General features: G+C 35.1%; 2 protein-coding genes and 1 long non-coding RNA gene across 4 annotated transcripts in view; 2 read left to right on the top strand and 1 right to left on the bottom strand.

Annotated features, from left to right (window-relative positions):
- LOC147846305 (uncharacterized) overlaps positions 1-20,557 on the top strand; it is a 350,900-nt gene that overhangs the window by 32,769 nt on the left and 297,574 nt on the right. The window lies entirely within an intron of this gene.
- Positions 1-20,557, top strand: part of col11a1b (collagen, type XI, alpha 1b) — a 181,243-nt gene that overhangs the window by 55,347 nt on the left and 105,339 nt on the right. For both annotated transcript variants that reach the window (XM_087239469.1, NM_001184954.1), the window contains 4 exon segments: positions 10,919-10,978; positions 12,518-12,559; positions 12,678-12,740; positions 18,712-18,786. In XM_087239469.1, the coding sequence (XP_087095595.1) occupies positions 10,919-10,978; positions 12,518-12,559; positions 12,678-12,740; positions 18,712-18,786 (240 nt within the window).
- Positions 191-19,281, bottom strand: LOC147846308 (uncharacterized). The gene is made up of 3 exons (XR_015478358.1): positions 19,018-19,281; positions 15,461-15,561; positions 191-1,005 (listed from the first exon to the last, which is right to left on the bottom strand). It is a non-coding gene; the product is annotated as an uncharacterized LOC147846308 (long non-coding RNA).

The following is a 20,557-nucleotide window of genomic DNA, read 5'->3' as shown; positions in this document are numbered from 1 at the left end:
GGAGAGACACATTCCTGTTCACACCTGCTGTGTAAATCTGTGTTTTGTTGACTTTTGACAAGTTTTCTGATAGGGTATATGGGTAATGTGAAATATAGTATATTGAAAAGTATAATGGGTAATTGTTCAAGCAGTGAAATCAATTACTTATACAATATGCTTCATAAATTGAATAATATAATTACAAGTACACTGTTATATGTTATTTATTTATTACCTTTCAGGTCAGTTGCTAATTAAGCATTTATATAGTTTTAAGATGCATAGACATTTTTGTCACGCTACTTAAAAAAAACAACAACGACAAGGATCCAAGATGCATGGTCTTAAAGGACCGGTGAAAAACAGAGAGTGCAAAAAATAGAACAGAAGCGTGGATCTGTATGAAAAAGCCAGTGAAGTCCAGGTCAAAGTATCTCTCTGGAAGCAGATGGCACACCCAAAAACACAGAGCATCCTGACGAAACACAGAGCTCCATCAACGATAACGAACTGACAAAAATACCAAAAACACAGCGCACAGATGTAGGCATGATAATTACCCACAGCTGATGCGAATGATCAGCACAGCTGATCAGCAAAACAAACAATCACGTGACTAAAGCAGAACGCTACTACAAGGCACATGAATGAAACAAAACAAAACCATGTGACAATAACAGCGACAAGTGGAAATGCGCACAACCTGCAACCATGACACATTATAGAGTACATTTAAGTTCATTTAAAGGTTCAAATAAGTTCAGTTATTATTTAAAAATCACATTCATAAGGTGTTTAAACATAGTTGTGTGGCAACGGTTTGTGAATATAACCAGCTTCTAATGGCACAAATTTACAAATTAGTTAATTGCATTTTTTTCAGTCTGCAGAAACACTTTAAATTACATTCTGTCATCAGGCAGGGGAAAGTCTCACAATATCTCCCTCATTAACTAGGACGTTAGTCTTGTTTTTGAATCTGCCACTATGCTGACACATAGGCTATTGTAGCTCCGCCCTCTTCTGAAAAAAAAAACAGGACAATTTCATTTGAATTTAAAGCGACAGTCACCAAAACAGCACAAAAATCAAATCCTTAAAGGGACAGTTTCAAAGAGTTATACAACTATAGTTCTATGGTATTTTTAGCTGAAATTTCCCTTACACACTCTAGTGATATCACAGACTTATTTTACATCTTGTAAAAAGAGGTAATAGGTCTGAATATTTTAGAATAAAAAAGTAATTCAGTTAAGAGTGATTACGAATAAAAAAAAAAACATTTTCAAGGGATCGGGCATTTTCATCATCCAAAAAAAGAGCAATTTTTTTGTAAAATTGTTTGCTGTTTTGCATAATGTAATATGATTAACAGAACAATAGTGAGTTGATTCATTTAATAAAACATTCAGATACATATATTCATCCAAAGAAAGAGAGCTGCTGTTTGTTAATTAAGAGCTATTTGTGAAATCAAATTTCAAGTCAAATGTTATTTACTTTTTGTAAAAGAATATCTTTAAACTTTTGACAACATTAACTTTTGGATTCCAGGCTTTAAAATATATCTATTTAGATATTTTCACCTGTTTGAGAACATGAACATCTACACCTTGAACACATTCGGATCAAATACATTTTGATGACCTCTAGAAATTGTCAAAAGTGGACAATGTTGAAACATTTTGAACTCTGTTTACACCAGTATTTAGCTTTGGTAAACTTATGATCAAATCAACAAAAACACATCCTACTACCAGGTTTAGGCAGGGCCTACATTGGATTAAATAAAATGAAATCTAGATTTTTTCTTCTTTATAATTATTACTCCAATGTTGTCTAATTAGTAAACATAATCCCTATTATTTGCCATATGTTTTCAGTATGTCTGCTGACTGTAGCCGTTTTGCTTGTGGTTGCTGGAGACAGGAAATGACACATCATCTACTGTATGCGATTGTAGTGTTGATCTGTTCAATCTTGTGATTTATTTTCACATTTTAACACAAGTGGTCATTCACACTGACCACACTGGCTTTGTAGGCTGTAATTTCTGGAGAAATTTCCCACCAAGCAATTTTTTGTTCAATGGATTTCTAATAGACATCAAAACATAGACGGCTTGGCTAAACCAACTATACAGGCTGTCAATGAAAATGTAATAGATGGATAAGAATAGCCATTAAATAGACAGATTAGACACACTTCACGTCATTCATTTCTGTCTATTTGATTTGTTTTACAAAAAAAAAAAAAAAATTGCATGTTGGGATATTATCTAGGTTCACAACCAGTGTTGTCAACTTTCAGAAGACAAATATGAAGCTTTAGAAACAATTGCTGCTTGTTCAAATTACTTTTTTAAAAAGAGCCAATACAAGCTTTTAAAAAAAAAATTAAGGTTCATTCAACTTAAATGTGTGAAAATTTTATTTGACTTGGTAAATTTCTGGAACAAGAAATTGTGTAGGTGTTACTTTTTTTGGGTAGTGAATGTGTATACAGTAAAAAAAAATGCATTGTTACGTCCCTTCCCCTTTTTGGTCTAGGGTTGGGGAAGGAAAATAACAAAGAAAATTAAAAATTTAGAATTTGAGAAAAAAAAGAAGACCAAATTAATGAATTGTGTATAAATTATCAAATTTTGAGGGAACACTTCAATCCTGCCTCAGAAATGTGAAACAACCACAAGAGTAAACTTAAATTATTTTATTATTTGGTTCTTAAATCAATAAACAATAAATGAAGCATAAATCTCAGGAGAAGGATTAACCAAAACAACAAACAAAACAGGTCTAGCTCAGGAGGAGTACTAAATAACCTAATTTCATGTAAAACAAAAGAAATGAAACAACACAGGCTTTCCTCAACTCCCTTACTATCAATAAACACAGTCAAACAATTACAAAAATAAAAATGGCACCCTCTCCCTACAGCTTCAATTTTTAAATCAAAAAGTCAGACAAAGAAACAATACAATTACCTTTTACGTACCACACACAAAAGAATATCTGTATTTAAATAACAACTCAGAAAACAGACACACTGCCTATAAAATCATACAACGCAGAAACAAGCAAGTTTCTCAAAACACAGAAACTAAAATTGAACTCACTAGCCCATTAACTCCTTTTTACAAACAACCAGATCAACACCCACAACAATCACGAGTCTGGAGCAGGGGAGAAGTGAACCTCTCCGTGGTTTGAGACGCACTGCTCTTTTGTAGCAGCGCATTACTGCAGCACGCTCCATTGATGAGCACCACCTGGGCCCAATCAGCTCTACCTAGTGAGCAGGCAGAGAGACACCGTGAAAGTAAAAGAAACACACAACATAACCACTCCCAATGGACAGTAAACACACAAATAAATAATAAATAAATACATCCAAGGGATGTAACACCCCCACCACTAAGAATACAAATCAAGGTTTGTAATCAAGATGGTTTTACCTTATCACATTGCTTAAGGTACCTGGGTCAGAAATGAACCCCACATTTACACTCTAGAAAGAGCATCAGCCATAACATTTTCACTTCCCCTCTTGTGCTGAATGTCCAGGTTGTACTCTTGGATGGTAAGGGCCCACCGTAATAAGCGTTGGTTAGAACCGGACATGCGAGAAATGAACACCAAAGGGTTATGGTCTGTGTACACAATAATGGACTGAGGACTGTTTCCCAAATAAACTTCAAAATGTTGAAGTGCCAGTAACAGGGCTAGAGCTTCCTTTTCAATTACGCTGTAGTTCTGCTGGGTCTTAGAGAATTTTTTAGAAAAGTAGGACACTGGATGGTCAATGCCGGCCTCATCCTCTTGCAGCAGAACTGCCCCAGCTCCGGTAGCACTTGCATCCACTTGCAGACTGAAAGGTTTGGTAAAGTTTGGAGCGGAGAGAACAGGGGCTTGACAAAGGAGGTCTTTCGCACCATTAAAAGCAAGTTCACAATCGTTGGTCCATTCAAACTTTTTGCATGTGCTGAGCAGGTCTGTGAGGGGAGAGACTAGAGAAGAAAAATTGGGACAAAAACTTCTGTAGTATCCACTCATTCCAAGGAACCGTCTCAGCTCCCGCTTATTACAGGGCACAGGGAATTCAATTATGGCTGTAATTTTGGCATCAACAGGTTTCACTAATCCTTGACCAACTTGCTTGCCCAAGTATGTGATTACACCTTTTGCAAATTCACATTTAGCAAGGTTTAGGGTCAATGATGCCGATGTCAAACACTTAAACACCTTTTCAAGGGTTTTCACATGATCAGACCAATTGTCTGAATATACTACAACGTCATCCAGATACACTTCACAGTTAGTTACATCTGACAGTACCTGCAGCATCATACGCTGAAAGGTAGCAGGTGCATTTCGCATCCCGAAGGCCAGGACCTTGTACTGTAGAAAACTGTCAGGGGTGACAAATGCAGAAATCTCAGATGCACGTTGACTGAGTGGCACTTGCCAGTAACCTTTTAGTAGATCCAACTTTGTAACATACTTGGCCAAACCAACTCGATCTACACAGTCTTCCATTCTGGGAAGGGGGAAGGAGTCAGGTTTAGTAAGATTGTTAACTTTTCTATAGTCTGTGCAAAATCTAAAAGTGTTATCTGGTTTTGGGACAAGGAGGCAGGGGGAACTCCAAGGACTTTGACTAGGTTCGGCCAGGCCATGATCCAACATATACTTCACTTCAGCTTGCATGATTTCCCGTTTTCTGGGATTCACTCTGTAAGGGTGCTGCTTCACTGGTACAGCGTCTCCAACATCAATGTCATGCACACATACTGCAGTTCGGCCAGGCACATCATTGAATAAGTCAGGAAAAGCATGCAGCAAACCAGTAATATCTTTAAACTGCTCAGCAGTCAGGTGAGAAAGAAAGTGCTGAAGATCTTGCATTATAACAGAATTGTTCAGTCTTGTACAAGAAGCAGAGACATCTTTACTCACAAGATCATCCTCCTCCAAAGAGGAGTTTGAGCTTATAACAGCAGTGGCAGTGGTGGAAACTGGAAGGACAGCAGACTCATCTTGAGCTTTTCCAAGGTGATGTCGATCTACATAGGCTTTAAGTCGGTTTATATGACAAACACGGCTCTTGCATTTTCGGTCTGGGGTGGCAACAAGAAAGTTGGTCTCATTTAGCTTTCTCTCAATTAAATAGGGCCCTGCAAACTTGGAATGCAAGATGGAACCAGGAGTTGGAAGTAAGACTAGGACCGAATCTCCAGGCTGAAAGTCTCTTTTTACAGCCTTCTTGTCATAATGACACTTCATTTTTGATTGGGCAACAGAGAGATGGCATTTTGCAATGGCTTGGGCATTCTGCAGCTTTTCGCGGATAGAGGACACATAGTCATCAACAGGTACAGGATTGGAACGTGGATTCAATATCTGTTCACTCAACAGTTTTAGTGGACCTCTTAGAGTATGGCCAAACACGAGCTCAGCTGGGCTAAAGCTGAGGGACTCCTGCACAGACTCCCTTACTGCAAACATTAGAAAAGGTAAACCTTCAACCCAGTCTTTACCAGTTTCTGTACAGTAACGGCGTAGCATGGTTTTCAGGGTCTGGTGAAATCTCTCCAAGGCACCTTGACTCTCAGGATGGTAGGCAGAGGATGTCTGATGGCTTATACCTAGTTCCTTTAAAGTCTGTTTAAAGATCTTGGAAGTGAAATTTGTACCTTGGTCACTTTGGACTATTCTTGGTAGGCCAAATGTCGTGCAGAATTTAATTAGCTCTCTTACCACAGCTTTTGCTTTCAGGGTCCGCAATGGAACAGCCTCTGGAAAACGGGTGGCAGCACACATAATAGTCAAAATGTACTGATGCCCAGATTTGGCTTTGGGCAATGGCCCCACACAGTCAATAATCAACCTCTCAAATGGATCAGTTATAACAGGAATAGGGCATAGAGGTGCAGGTGGGATCTTCTGGTTGGGTTTACCATCCACCTGGCATGTGTGACATGACTTACAAAATTTTGCAACTTCTGATTTAAGACCAGGCCAAAATAAATACTTCACAATTCGGTTGTACGTTTTTGTGACACCAACATGTCCTGAAAACACATTTTCATGGGCAAGTTTTAATACCTGCTGTCGGTAACCAGAGGGCAAAACAATTTGTTGTACTTCTTGCCAGGACAAATCTTCCTCATGCGGTTTCCACTTGCGCATCAACAATCCATTTTCCCAGAAGTACACTACACCTACATCAGGTGCATGTTTGATACCATCAGCAGCCAGTACACACTTAGTAAGGGAAGGGTCTGCTTTTTGGGCAGCAGCAAGGTGTTCTCTGCTTACTTTCAATGGGACAGTAGGGGTGTCATCAAGGCAGATTTCATCAGGATCAGGGTCGGGAGTTACAGAGAGTACACATTCAAGAGAGTCAGGTTCTTTAACCATAAAGGAGTCTGATACATCCACCACATCCTCAAATCTCTTTGACTGGGCACGGGTTATGGCACATGCAGGAAAAGCAGAAGGAAACTTCTCAGCCAAGTCAGGTTTTTGCATAAAATTTGGGGTGTGAGACACCACTGGTCTAGGGAAAACAATGCCACCCGCAAGGTCATTTCCTAGAATTAAACCCACCCCATCAACAGGTAACTGTTCACGTACAGCTAAATTGACTGGACCACTCACAACTTCTGACTTTAGATAAACCGAGTGAAGGGGAACGTTCACACAGCGCATTTCAATTACACGAATTAACACATCGTTACCAGTAAAAGATTCAGCAGAAAAGGGCAATACATCTGCTGCTATAAAAGACTGAACCGAACCAGTGTCACGCAAGATTGTTACAGTCTTAAATTCAGAGTCTGGAGACAGAGAAACTGAACCTTCAAACAAGAAAGGTCGATAGCTCTCCTCAACAGGAGAATTACCCTCATGTGGCTTTTCCACCAGAGCTACATTTTTGGGTTTTATGGTTTTGTTCTTCTGTTTCCAGGCTCTACAATCTGCAATTAGATGATTTGGATCTAAACAAAAGAAACACACTCTTTTATCAGCACCCGTTGGTTTAGGAGTCATTTTGGGTGACATTTCACTTTTAGCAGCACGTGTAAAGCGATTAACTACTGAACTTTCAACATTTACAGGTGAATTTTTGACTGTCGTGTTTGGAAAAATATTCCTGTGAGTCAACACAAACTCATCAGCTAACACGGCAGCATCTGATAGCGATGAAACTTTTTGTTCATTCAAATGAACAGCAATATTAGAGGGAATACAATTTTTGAACTCCTCTAGCAAAATTAGCTCCTGTAAATCTGCCAGGGTTGAAATTTTGCTAGAGAAACACCATTTTTCAAAAAGGACTCTCTTCTCTCTAACAAACTCAACATAAGTCTGTTTGACTGTTTTCGAATGACTACGAAACTTCTGTCTGTAGGCCTCAGGGACTAACTCATAAGCCCGCAACACAGCAGCCTTAACTACATCATAGTCAAGAGAGTTTTCAATTGACAGAGACGAACAAACTTCCTGAGCCTTTCCAGTGAGGCTACACTGCAGTAATAAGGCCCACATATCTTTTGGCCAACTTAACTTACTTGCAATGCGCTCAAATGCAACAAAGTAGGAGTCAACTTCAGCTTCCCTGAATGGAGGTACAAGTCTTATGTATTTACTGATATCAAAAGATTCTCTAGATGGTACTCGTGAAAAGTCTTCTGTTACAGTACTGTTAGCAGATGTTACAGGCGTGGAGACTGACACAGGCCTAGAACGTGGCATGGGAACTGGTGTCAATGCTAAACGTTTTGCTTCCAACTCCAATTTACCTAGTTGGATATCACGGTCTGCTTGTTTCTCAACTACCCGAAGCTTTATCATTTCTGCCTCACACTCTTGCTTCTTAATTAAAAGATCCAATTCCTTTAATTTCAAAGCAATTACTGGATCTTGAGTCATCACATGGTCATAGTTAACGCCCAAATCAGTTATCTGTTCTGCCATTTCAGCTTCTTGCGCAATCACAGGGTCATGGTTAACATCCATTTCAGACATCTGTTCTACCACTTCATCTTGCCCTTCAACACTATCATCAGAGTCTTTAGGCAAAATACCTTCCTCCACTAATTTTCCAAACAACTCCTCTTTTAGAGTTTGCTTGGTAACATCTCTCTGTACGGAAATGTTAAAGAAGTCTGCAATCAAAAACAGATCCTTTTTCCTACACTTATTAAAAGCCTCAATAGTAGGTGCTAGAGAAAAAGTGGTTAAGTCAAACTCCATTTTTCAATGCTTTCTCTGCACTGTCCTCCCCACCTACAGTCGAAAACAGTCAAAATGTTTGAGAAAAGAGAGTACTTACCAACCACTTGAGAGATAGCAGAGTCCCCAAACTGTTGCTGGTCAAATGAACCCCCAATTTGTTACCAGTTTGACGAGCTTTCAATTTGATACCGGTTGGACGAGCCCCTAATTTTTACCGGATGGACGAGACCCCACTTGTTTACCAGTCGGACAAACAAGCCCCCACTTGTTAACCAGTCAGACGGACGAGCCCTCACTTGTTTACCGATCGGACGAGCCCCCACTTGTTACGTCCCTTCCCCTTTTTGGTCTAGAGTTGGGGAAGGAAAATAACAAAGAAAATTAAAAATTTAGAATTTGAGAAAAAAAAGAAGACCAAATTAATGAATTGTGTATAAATTATCAAATTTTGAGGGAACACTTCAATCCTGCCTCAGAAATGTGAAACAACCACAAGAGTAAACTTAAATTATTTTATTATTTGGTTCTTAAATCAATAAACAATAAATGAAGCATAAATCTCAGGAGAAGGATTAACCAAAACAACAAACAAAACAGGTCTAGATCAGGAGGAGTACTAAATAACCTAATTTCATGTAAAACAAAAGAAATGAAACAACACAGGCTTTCCTCAACTCCCTTACTATCAATAAACACAGTCAAACAATTACAAAAATAAAAATGGCACCCTCTCCCTACAGCTTCAATTTTTAAATCAAAAAGTCAGACAAAGAAACAATACAATTACCTTTTACGTACCACACACAAAAGAATATCTGTATTTAAATAACAACTCAGAAAACAGACACACTGCCTATAAAATCATACAACGCAGAAACAAGCAAGTTTCTCAAAACACAGAAACTAAAATTGAACTCACTAGCCCATTAACTCCTTTTTACAAACAACCAGATCAACACCCACAACAATCACGAGTCTGGAGCAGGGGAGAAGTGAACCTCTCCGTGGTTTGAGACGCACTGCTCTTTTGTAGCAGCGCATTACTCCAGCACGCTCCATTGATGAGCACCACCTGGGCCCAATCAGCTCTACCTAGTGAGCAGGCAGAGAGACACCGTGAAAGTAAAAGAAACACACAACATAACCACTCCCAATGGACAGTAAACACACAAATAAATAATAAATAAATACATCCAAGGGATGTAACAGCATGGTTCCACATAAACGATTTGTGTTAAGACAACATGAAGAATTTGAGATAGCCTATTAGTTTTTAAAATATTTTAATGGACTCAAAATAAAACAATTAAGTTCCCCTCTAAAAAACTAAATATTGTGTCGTTTCAGCGAGTTTAAAAAATCAGCAAACACAATTTTTTGTCTAGTTTCCAACATGCTTTTTATGAGATTTCATTAAGAGGGGGAAATGTTAGTTCTGGAATCAGTCTCAGTCAACAGTTGTTGTTAAAGCTGTTGCTAAGTTAAAACTCCAATAAGTAACAGATTATTATGATTCTCCAACTATAGTGACTGTAATGAATTGCCTCCACAAGAGAAAACACAATGAGCTTAATTCACATTGTAATTCAAGTGAAAGTGATGATTTGACATCATTGGTTCAAAATGAATTTTTGTCTTAGGTTCCTCAGTTTAAATGAATGGTAATGCATGTCATAATTAAACCAACACCAAAAAAAAAAGGCTTGTCCTGCAGCTTATGTTTTTAATGGAAGATGCTTGTGTGGTAAATGAGCGTAAAAAATAATGAAATTACATACATACAAAAAAATAAATAAAAAAACACTAATAGTTATCACCATATATTTTCCCAGTTGATTGATTATATTAGACATTGCAAAAAGAAAATTGTATTACAAGTTTTCTAAAAAGATTTAAAATATGCAATTAGCAATTATTGCTTTAAATATTAACTACTATGCTTGCATGTCATACAATTCTGAACTTTAAATGCAGTCAAATTCAAATGAATTCAGTTTTAGACACATTACAATTACACTAAACTTTTTAATAGAGGAGAGTTGGTGGATCTTATTTTATCCCTCTATAATTTAGAAAATACTGCAAATAGCCAGAAAACAACACAAAAAAAAAACAACATAATAATAATAATAATAATAATATATATATATATATATATATATATATATATATATATATATATATATATATATATATATATATATATATATATATATATATATTTATATATTTATATTTATATTTTTATATATATTTATATATATATATATATATATATATATATATATATATATATATATATATATATATATATATATATATATATATATATATATATATATATATATCGGTTTATTATATGAATAAAGGTATACATCTGTATATACCTTCATAATACTGATGTTATTATAAATTGGGTGCTGATGAAATGGCATTTTATGTTTCATTGGAGTACTCGTTTGGATAAAAACAACCTTTAAATACATGTTGCAGTTGAAATTTACTTACACAGATTAATAAAGATGAAAAGTCTTTCTAATCATCCCCAAAGTAGTTATGTTCTCCACTTAGCTTTATAGAGTGACGCAGTCCATTTCTGGCATTAGCTTTAGTGCTTAATGTACTGTTTTACAATTGTTTGGTCTACAGAAGCAGTGCTTGCTCTGTCATTAAACCTCCATTCGCCTGTGTTGTAGGTTGGTGGTGGTTATGGTGGAGAGAAGGGGCAGAAAGGTGAACCTGCAGTCATTGAGCCGGTAGGTAAACTCTCTGCATGAAACTTTTACAAGAACCAAAGGGAATGCAACTACTGTAATAATATTACAACAGCTTTTTTCTCACTAGCTTGTCAGTTCAAAATAGGCCAGGCTGCTAATTGTTATGTGAAAAAGTAATGTATGATTAAAAAAAAAAAAATGTAATACATTTACTACCGTTCAAAAAGTTTTTAAAATGTTTGGAAAGAAATCTTTAATTTGAACCAAAGCTCCATTTATCTGATAAAAAAAAAAAAATAAATCTAAATAAATCAAAAAACAAATTAAAATCATTATATTGTTAATATTTTTCAAATCTCATTTAATTTTAGAATAACTTTATGTACTGTATAGTAAACAATTTTCAATTCTATATAAAAAAAATATGTTAATAAATATGTTAATAAATATGTATTTAATTTGTGCTCTTGCATTATTTCATTCTGCTTAATATTTTGATATGAAATTACATTTTACTTTACCTGATGTTTTGCTTACATTTATTTGTTTCGTCATTGATGAATAAAAAAAACTCATAAAAAATATACTATATAATGATATACTATATAATTATTCAACAAAAAAATGAAGCAGCACAAATGTTTAAAACACTGATGATAATAATTATGAAAATAATAATAATAATAATAATAATAATAATAATAATAATAATAATAATAAAGCCAAAAAATAATAAAGCCAAATAATAAAAACAAATAATAATGTTTACCATTAAATCATCATATTGATGCCACATGATCCTTAAGCAGTCATTAGAATAGTTTGTGATGAAATGTCATTACTGTCACTTTTTTGTTTTGATTTTGATTTATACTCCTGCAGCTTTTATAACAAAGAGATAAAAGACTTAAAGATGTTCAAAAAAACAATCAAAAGATGAATGTTTGAGTATAGTTAGTTTGCGGGGTGGATGATGATGTTTTATTTTATAAGATATTGTATTGTGAATAATTTTGTTCCTGTTTTAAAATGCGGAGATAGCATTTGTTTTATGCATTAACTGTATTTTGCAGCCATACTTATTTTTTTTAAACAACGAGGACCACAATGGAAACAAGCCCAGGGCTTTATTGTGATTTTATCCTTGACAGTTTTATTGCTAAATGTATGGCATACTTGTATTTTTGTGCAGTTTGTCTAAAATCTGTCAAATATATATTCAATTCAATTCAACATGGAAGCATACACATGTCTTCCACCTAATTATTCTTTGTACAGTAACAGAAAGCTGGTATCAGTCCAGGAAAGAAGATTTAAGAATGAAAATATCAGCCTATTTTTCATCTGATTTGGACATCGGTTGCATTATCCTCCATTTGTTGAACTTTTTGGAAAACGTGCAGTTGGTTTACTTGGACTAAATGAGCCACATCTTTGGGTCCCTCTTGGTGCTTAGCTGATTTTCTTTTCATTTCTTTTTTCTTTTTTTTTCACGTCTCATACTGTGAGATTTACGGCCTGCCCAGTATGCTACCGAACTGATGTTTTTCTTCCTTTCTCCCTTTTGATTCTTTTCAGGGGATGCTTATAGAGGGACCCCCAGGACCACCGGGGCCCGCCGTGAGTATCACCTTTTTCCACACTCTTTTCAAAAATATCTGGAAAATTTCAGCACCGACTTGGCATGTCTGTTTCTACATGTATTACGTTGCCTTTGACGTTTCACATGTCTTTTAAGGGCCTCCCCGGCACTCCAGGCATACAAGGCTCCCCGGGCCTCCATGGAGATCCAGGTGAAAGAGTAAGTTGATGTTTACACAAAAAAAATCTCAAATTTGGGTTGCATACCATTTCTTATGTCTATTGTTCATGTTAAGACATCTTTCACATACTGTAGATACGCTAGTTGTAGGTACACATTGTCTTTCCACAAGGCTTTTATTAGACTTTGACTTACATATACATAAAGACAGATCGATTGTAAATTTGACATTGTTTAAAGCATCGAGAGATTACATTAATGGCAAGCAGCACGTCGAAACGTTGCGATCGGGCAGATCTGCAAATTAGAAAGCCCAGAGAGGCCTAGGTGAAACCAGATCTGCCTGTAAATCCTCAGTCTAATAACACTTCCAGAGGAGCAGACCTTATAACCTCTCATGCACATTAACACATACTCATTCTCCCATAGATCCTTATGTCCGCTGCTGTTCGCGCTGTTTTTCTGGATTGTAAATGTGCTCATTCGATTACTGTCTAGAGAATAGCTTAATCACCTTGCAATTAAAAGGTTTTATCTGACATTTATGAGAAGGAAAAAATATGTTATTCATGTTCTTAATTTGTTTAATCAGCTTATTTACATTTTATTGTTAAAGTTTTTTGAAACAAAAAAGTTCTTTCTACAAATTTGTACTCTAACTTAATTCTATAAGCTTCTATTTGTGAGCCAATCAGCACTTTAAATGCACACAAGGACCAATCAGGATCATGCAGAGGACAGAATTAGTGACATTTTAAGTCAGGTTTAAGTTCATACAGTACCACTAGCAGATTTAATATTGTATATAGTGCTTTGTTGAAAAATTAGGATAATGCATTTTCATATAAGAAGGTGAAAACAAATTTGTACAGAGATAAAATAAAAATTAAATAAATTGTCTGTCAGCATACTAATTTAGAAGCATTTTATGACAAGTGAGAGATAAAATGTAAACATTTTTGATGTTTGTAAATACTAGTTTTATTTTTTTGCCTAACTTTAACTAGATAAAAATAATATTTTCTAAAATAAAAATAAAAAATCAACGTGAAATGTAATTTTTTTCATTTATATTGACACATTAGTCTGGTTTTCATCCTAACGTGTAGCAAATATTTTCAAAGTCTGTAAAAAAATCTATTAAAAATAAATGCAAATGTGTTTCCATCAAGTTGTTAGAGTGGCTGACTGCGGTATTGGTAACCTAGTAACCAACAGTAAACAAAGCAAGCATAATAGACATTAGCCCCTTTCATACTGAAAATTACCGGAAAGTTTACAGAAATTTCTGTATGTGTGAAAAGCCCTTTTTCGAAAATACCGGTAAATTCATTCCGGCAGTTTTCGGCAAAGAGAAGTTGTAATATTACCGGTAATTCGACAGAATGCTGCGCTGTGTGAACGCAGAAGGAAAACTGCCGAAAAGAGCGTGTTCACGATTAGAACACGCTGACGTGAGACGTCTACTCCAGGCAATAAAACATTCAAACGCATTCCCATCTGCGATATTTATGAAAATAAAGCCTTTGAATATTTTACAGACACATTTAACTGCTAGATGTTAGTCAAATAACGTTTCTATAATAGTGTTTCTTCTCAATGTCAACGGTGTAAAAACATATTGATGAAATGCTTGTGATAAACCGCTGTTTGTTGAACTTCAAGCACCGCTTCAGGTGCTAGACGCATGTGCATGTGAAGCAGCTGGTGAGCGCCAGCACACACACATATTATCTACATCCAAACATGCGAAAGCGTTCCTCCATATGTTTTCATCGAATTTGTTCACAATACTCATTCATCCACAGAATTGGTAATATAGTCAGATGTGTACTCATTTTGCTGCGGTTAGCGCTTCTGCCTTTGGATGCCTATAGAACAAAAGTAGCTGCAGGAACCTAAAGTTTTAAAAAAGTGAAATCATCAACAAAAGCCTGACCTTTCTGTGTTTACAAAAACAAACACAGCCGTTTAGAGGTCATTTCTGGTTAATGATGTCAGAGTTTACCTGTATTTTTGGAATGAATGTGTAAAAAAATTTTTCTGGAACATTCTTGCCTTTGTGAACAATGTTTTTTTTTTAATTTACCAGTAAAGTCGTTCCGGTAATTTTCTGGATATTCACTGTTATTACTGGTTAGAAAGGGGTTAATGATATTTATATAAACCCTTTTTTTACACAAGTCCAAAACTTGTTTTCAATTTTCAGAATTTTTATTGCAAATTTGCCATTTTCCACACTCGTCTCTCATGTGATACTTCAAAATGCGCATTAAAACATGGCAATGGAAACCCAGCTGTTAATGCAACACAAACTTTAATATAATAAAACATATAAATAAAACATAATAGATTTAATAAAATAACAATTAAATGTTTAACAAGATAAAACCTTCAAATTTAAAGCGCAAAAAATTTAAACTTAAAACTTAAATTTACATTTGACTGCTAAATATGCTCACTTACATATTTGAGAGGATGATTATGATATTGTACATTTGGAATACATTTTGTCTTTCTATCATTTCCTTGTAAACAACACTCGCTATAAGAAAATGCAAACTTGCTATTAGAAATGCAAAACCTGTGAAATATCTCATTTTAAAACCTCCAAATGCAAACATATCAATACAATCCCAAGGAGGCCATACAAACAACATCCATACAAACGTACAGCTGGCCTTAAGTTCTCCATCTCCCACAGATTTTACTCTTGCAGTGCATTCTCGGTAAAGGACAATACTCCCAACACCACTGACCTGCATCTTTCAGCACAAAGAGCTGTTTGTTTGCAAGGGGAAGTGACTTTCCCAGTGTTCTTTGATGTCCATCAGTTCCTCCTCGTATAACTCTCATAAAGCTGAAAATGCATAATCAACAGCAGTGGTCACTTCCCCTGACCTTTTGCTAAGCACACCCTCTTTGCTAAATATACAGGAGCGCTAGGTGTGTATTTGTTTCACAGAAAGGACGTTTGCCCAGCCTTCAAAACACACACATACACTCAATCGCACAATTACACCGTCATATGGGAACAATTTAAAGTGAGCCGTCTACTAGAGGAGCGTGACGTGCCTGCTAAAGAGATCTCTTCGCAAACTAGCTTAGCAGCATTCCTTCATAAGTGTACTAGCGTTATATAGTCCTCCCTGCTTTTCTTGTGGGGTGTCAGTTTCATTACGAGCACACACAAATAAACAGTTCTCTGAAAGGAGCTATAAACAAGACAAAACATACATAAAGCGTGGTATAAATATAAAGCGGAGAGTATTATTATGGGATAATGATGGGGCTTTAGCACATTAGCTATTTTAGATTTAGCCGCTGTGGAAATCTGCTGTTTAGGTGCAGTGTGTGCAACAGCATTCTTCCCGAAACTATTTACTCTACACTGTAAAAAATGGGCGTGATTTCAACGGTAAAAAGCTGTAAAAATGCTACAGTACTAATCCGTAACCTGGTTAACAGTATATTTCCTTAATATACACGGCGAATAACCGTGAATTGACTTTCGCAGAATTCCCTGCATGGCACATCACTTTTTATGCATTTTGTTGACATTAATATGGATCTTTTTAGTTGTTTCCCCATCAGTTATGTACATTAGAGATTTATGTTACATCTAATGTTGATAAACAATGTTTATTTCATGACTTTATTTTTAAGAGTGTTACCACACTGGTGTTTAGTAGCTGTGTGAATGACACTGAGCACCTTCTATATGCTGGTACTGTTTTTCTGCTTGTGGGAAATGTTGATTGTGATGAGCATTGCCTCATTATGTAACTTCCTCATCACCACCTGCATGTGGGTGTGCTAACGTGTCTAACTGTGTAACAAAATATGTGTAAATGTTGGTCATTCAAAACACAGACATATTACCTCTATAAATGTATAAAATACGGTAGTTTACCGTAAAAACGAGAAATTACTTTTACGGTTTGTACCGTGTTTTTAACGGTAAAGTACTGGCAACCACAGCTGCCGTTTTTTTACCGTAAATTTTACGGATTTTTTTTTACAGTGTAGCTTTTTTGGGATTTTGAGCGGATTTATGTTACCTTCCTAACAATGCAAAATTATAATAACACTTTGGTTTTACTTTTCCCTTTTGCTTTTTTGATACGTATTTGTGCAACTATGCTTATTTCTTAATATTTGTTATATTACTACTTTATTACTACTTTATTAATACTTTATTTGGATGTCTCCCAATGGGACACACCAGTTCCACAAACAAACACAAGACTATTTTAAAAGTGACAATTCTAATTTTTTTATTGTCTATGCTTAAAACCTTTCTTATTTTAATACTGTACATAATTGTCAGTATTGGGTAAGTTACTTTTAAAAAGTAATAGATTACAAATTACTGACTACAATTGGAATATTGTAATCCAATTGCATTACTAATTACTTCATGTAAAAAGTAATCAGATTACTAATTACTTTACTTTGAAGTTACTTTTAAATCATATAAAATATACCTATAGCAACAGAAATAAACTGCAGTTCTTGCAGTGAATTAATATTCTCTGAAAACATTACAGTGGGTTGATCACAGCAGCTTGACATATTCAAAAGACTTAAAGAGTCCACAAAATTCTCTCATCATTCACTTGTTCCAAATCTGTTTGTCTTGTTTTATAACACAAAAGAAGACATTCAGAACAAAACTGGATATCTGTAACCATTGATATCCATAGTATGAAAAAGCACTGCAGTGTTTGGGTGTTCTGTGTTTGTCTGAGATAGTTAGTCTACTGAAATGTGTATATTCCAAACAAAGCTAAAGCTGATTGCAGTTCTTGTCTCGCATTCACAGTTTTCAACTAGGTGCGCCTGGAATTTGTGAGCGCACACAATATGACCCCAATATGGGAGTGTATTTTGATGTGATAAAAGGCGGGATATGTGAATGGCCCCATAAAAACTTCACTCGCAATCCTGGACAAAAATCCAATTTAGTTTGTTTAAGCCGAGTTGGGCCACCATGTTTTTGGACGCCATTGTCCTCTTTAGTAGCAAGTATTGTCAAAATGCTTTCTGTTGAAGTGGTTGAACAAGTTTCTGGTCAAGATAAAAGCAGACGAAAGTTCTTAAGAAACTGAACATAGACTGAATTTTACAGCAATATGTTTGTTTTTACACTCAATGAAATAAAAGAAATGTCTTTATTTCCATTTGAAGAAGCAACCTATCTCAACCTATAGCAGCTATTTCATCTTGCGTTCCTCAGCTATTCAAAAGTCAAACTGTATGCTGCAGTGTGATTTAAAAGAAGCATTTTTTCTTTTTAAAATCTATAATCGTAACATAAGTAACACAGTTACATTGATTTAGTAACTGTAATAAAATTACACAAATTTAAAATATAATTCTTTACATTACTCTGTTCCCAAAAAACGAAATAAAAAAATACAGTAATGCGTTAATGTGGAATGCGTTACACCCAACTCTGATAATTGTTAATTAAATGCACCCTAAATCCTTACTTATTATTATTACAATATCAAGGCAATATTAAAATTTTGCAGCAATTTCTTTTACTGATTTTTATGTTTTTGCTAGTAATTGATGTCGCAATAAATTTTCAATAGAAGGCTATTTACATTATACATTTGTTTGTTATTAAAAATGTTCTGATAATTGTAACTGGGTACAGTTAAGTATTTGCCACAAAACAGCAAATATGTAACTTAAAAAAGTAATAAAAGTATTTAATTTATATTTCAGTTATACGGTTGAAGTCAGAATTATTAGCCCCCCTTTGATTTTTGTTTTTTATTTTTTAAAGGCAACTTTCAAAATACAGTGATCCTTTAAATACACGCTGCAGTATTTTCATTGGATTGGTATTTCAAACTACAGAGAAACAATCTCTGATGCTCTTTCCATGCCTATAGTTTTTTTTCTTTAGCCATTTACACATTTGTTTCCCACACACTCTATGCCTCATTTCCCCCTCTCTCCCCCTCTGCTTTCTCTCTCTCTCTCTCTCTTCCTTCAGGGTCCTCCTGGTCGTCCAGGTTTGCCAGGCGGTGATGGAGCTCCCGGGCCTTCTGGCACCATCCTCATGTTGCCGGTAAGCTCATCCAACCCCTACATTTTCAATTATTCAGATTAACCACAACATTGTCCACCCCCTAATCTTAGACAAACTACCAAATTTATCTCAGATCAGCTTCAAACAGCCACTTCACCACACATCAACTAGGTTAAGAATCTACTGAAGGGTCAGTAGCTAGATGAAAGATATATTAAGTAAAGCAGGCTGCTGTTTACAGTGAAAGTGAGATCAGCAGGGGGTACTCACTATTCTGTGTGGGTCCTAGTGCTCCAGTATAGTGATGAGGACTGTACTGTCAATGAACTACATCCTGTGGATGAGACATTTAAACTGTTTGAACCAAGTGTGTCTAATCCTGTACCTTGAGGATATTTTAGATAACTGGAGTGAACATCTTTGTTAGTCCATGGAGTGTACAATCACACTGGTTTTCTCACAATATCTGACACCGAGCGAGAGAAAGACATGTGCAATAATACGCACACACTATATGCCTGCCATATATTATGCAAATAATTTTTATTTTAAGTTTCAGACATTTAAATAAATACAAATACAAACAAAAACATAATGATTCTGGTTTATAAAATGCATGGCTTGTTAGCGTGACGTAGCTTTTTTTATTGTCACAGATAACAAAAATGAATATAATTAGTATTGTCATCATTTTAAATGCAGCAAATTGTTATATTGAATATTGACTTGTCTTCCATGGACATTTCATTTTCTACTTTTCTTTTTTCTTTTTTGAAATCTCAAAACCTCAATCTCAAAATCGTTAAAATCTCAAAACTGCCCTGCACTAAAATAAGTATTGTTGTTGCTTGTTGCAACTACTTATTTAAACTGAGCTGAATCAACACACTTATTGAGGGTTTTATGGGGACAACTCAAATGGTTTATGATCAGTCTACTTAAATTTGTAAAAGCACTTAAGTTAATTTAATCGATTTGTGTTTGGACAACATGAATAAACTGCATCACCCAGCATTTTTACAGTGTATGGTGTGACTGTCTTAAACAGTTCAATAAATTACAGCTCTTATGAATTAAAAAAGGAAATCATAAAGGCATTTATAAATACATTTTTAAAAACATGGGCACATTTTGTCACTGAAAACCATGTCCTCTGGAATCAGAAATTTCACAGAAATGTCCAAAAAGTCTGACAAGTCATGATGAAAAATACGTCATTTATAATTTCATGTAAAATACGTAGCATTATGTAAAAATAAGAGTCCTACAATTATGATAAATCACTCCTGTGCTATTTGTATATTATTAAGAGTCTTATTTGGAATTATATTTTATGTACTATCACTATAAATGTTAAAAAGAAATAAAAAAGAAAATCATACATAAATACAGTGAAGTTTATATATATATATATATATATATATATATATATATATATATATATATATATATATATATATATATATATATATATATATACTGTTCTTCTCCCAGTGAAACAACTAATTGCATTTAAGTAATTCAGAAGTTGATATATTGATACATGTATGTAGCAGCTTTGATCTCTCCACTGCAGCTCAGACTAACATGGTGGCGCCCATAACCCATCATTGATCAAATGATATTATTAGGGTGTTTAAATGACGAAACTCTTGTTTTTACACATAATAACACATATTTTAAAAAAATGGAATTATACAGATATTTTACAATGTAATTAGGATGTTTCTCAGTATTTGCATGAAAAAAGGGGGAAAGAAATGAAGGCATAAATCATCTGGGCTCAATGTGTTACATGATAAACTTGATA

Source organism: Danio rerio, chromosome 2, assembly GCF_052040795.2.
Source record: "Danio rerio strain M-AB ecotype USA chromosome 2, GRCz13ab, whole genome shotgun sequence".
In the NCBI taxonomy this organism is placed as follows: Eukaryota; Metazoa; Chordata; class Actinopteri; order Cypriniformes; family Danionidae; genus Danio; species Danio rerio.
Note: the sequence above shows the minus strand (reverse complement) of the source record. Positions and strands in the feature narration are given on the sequence as shown.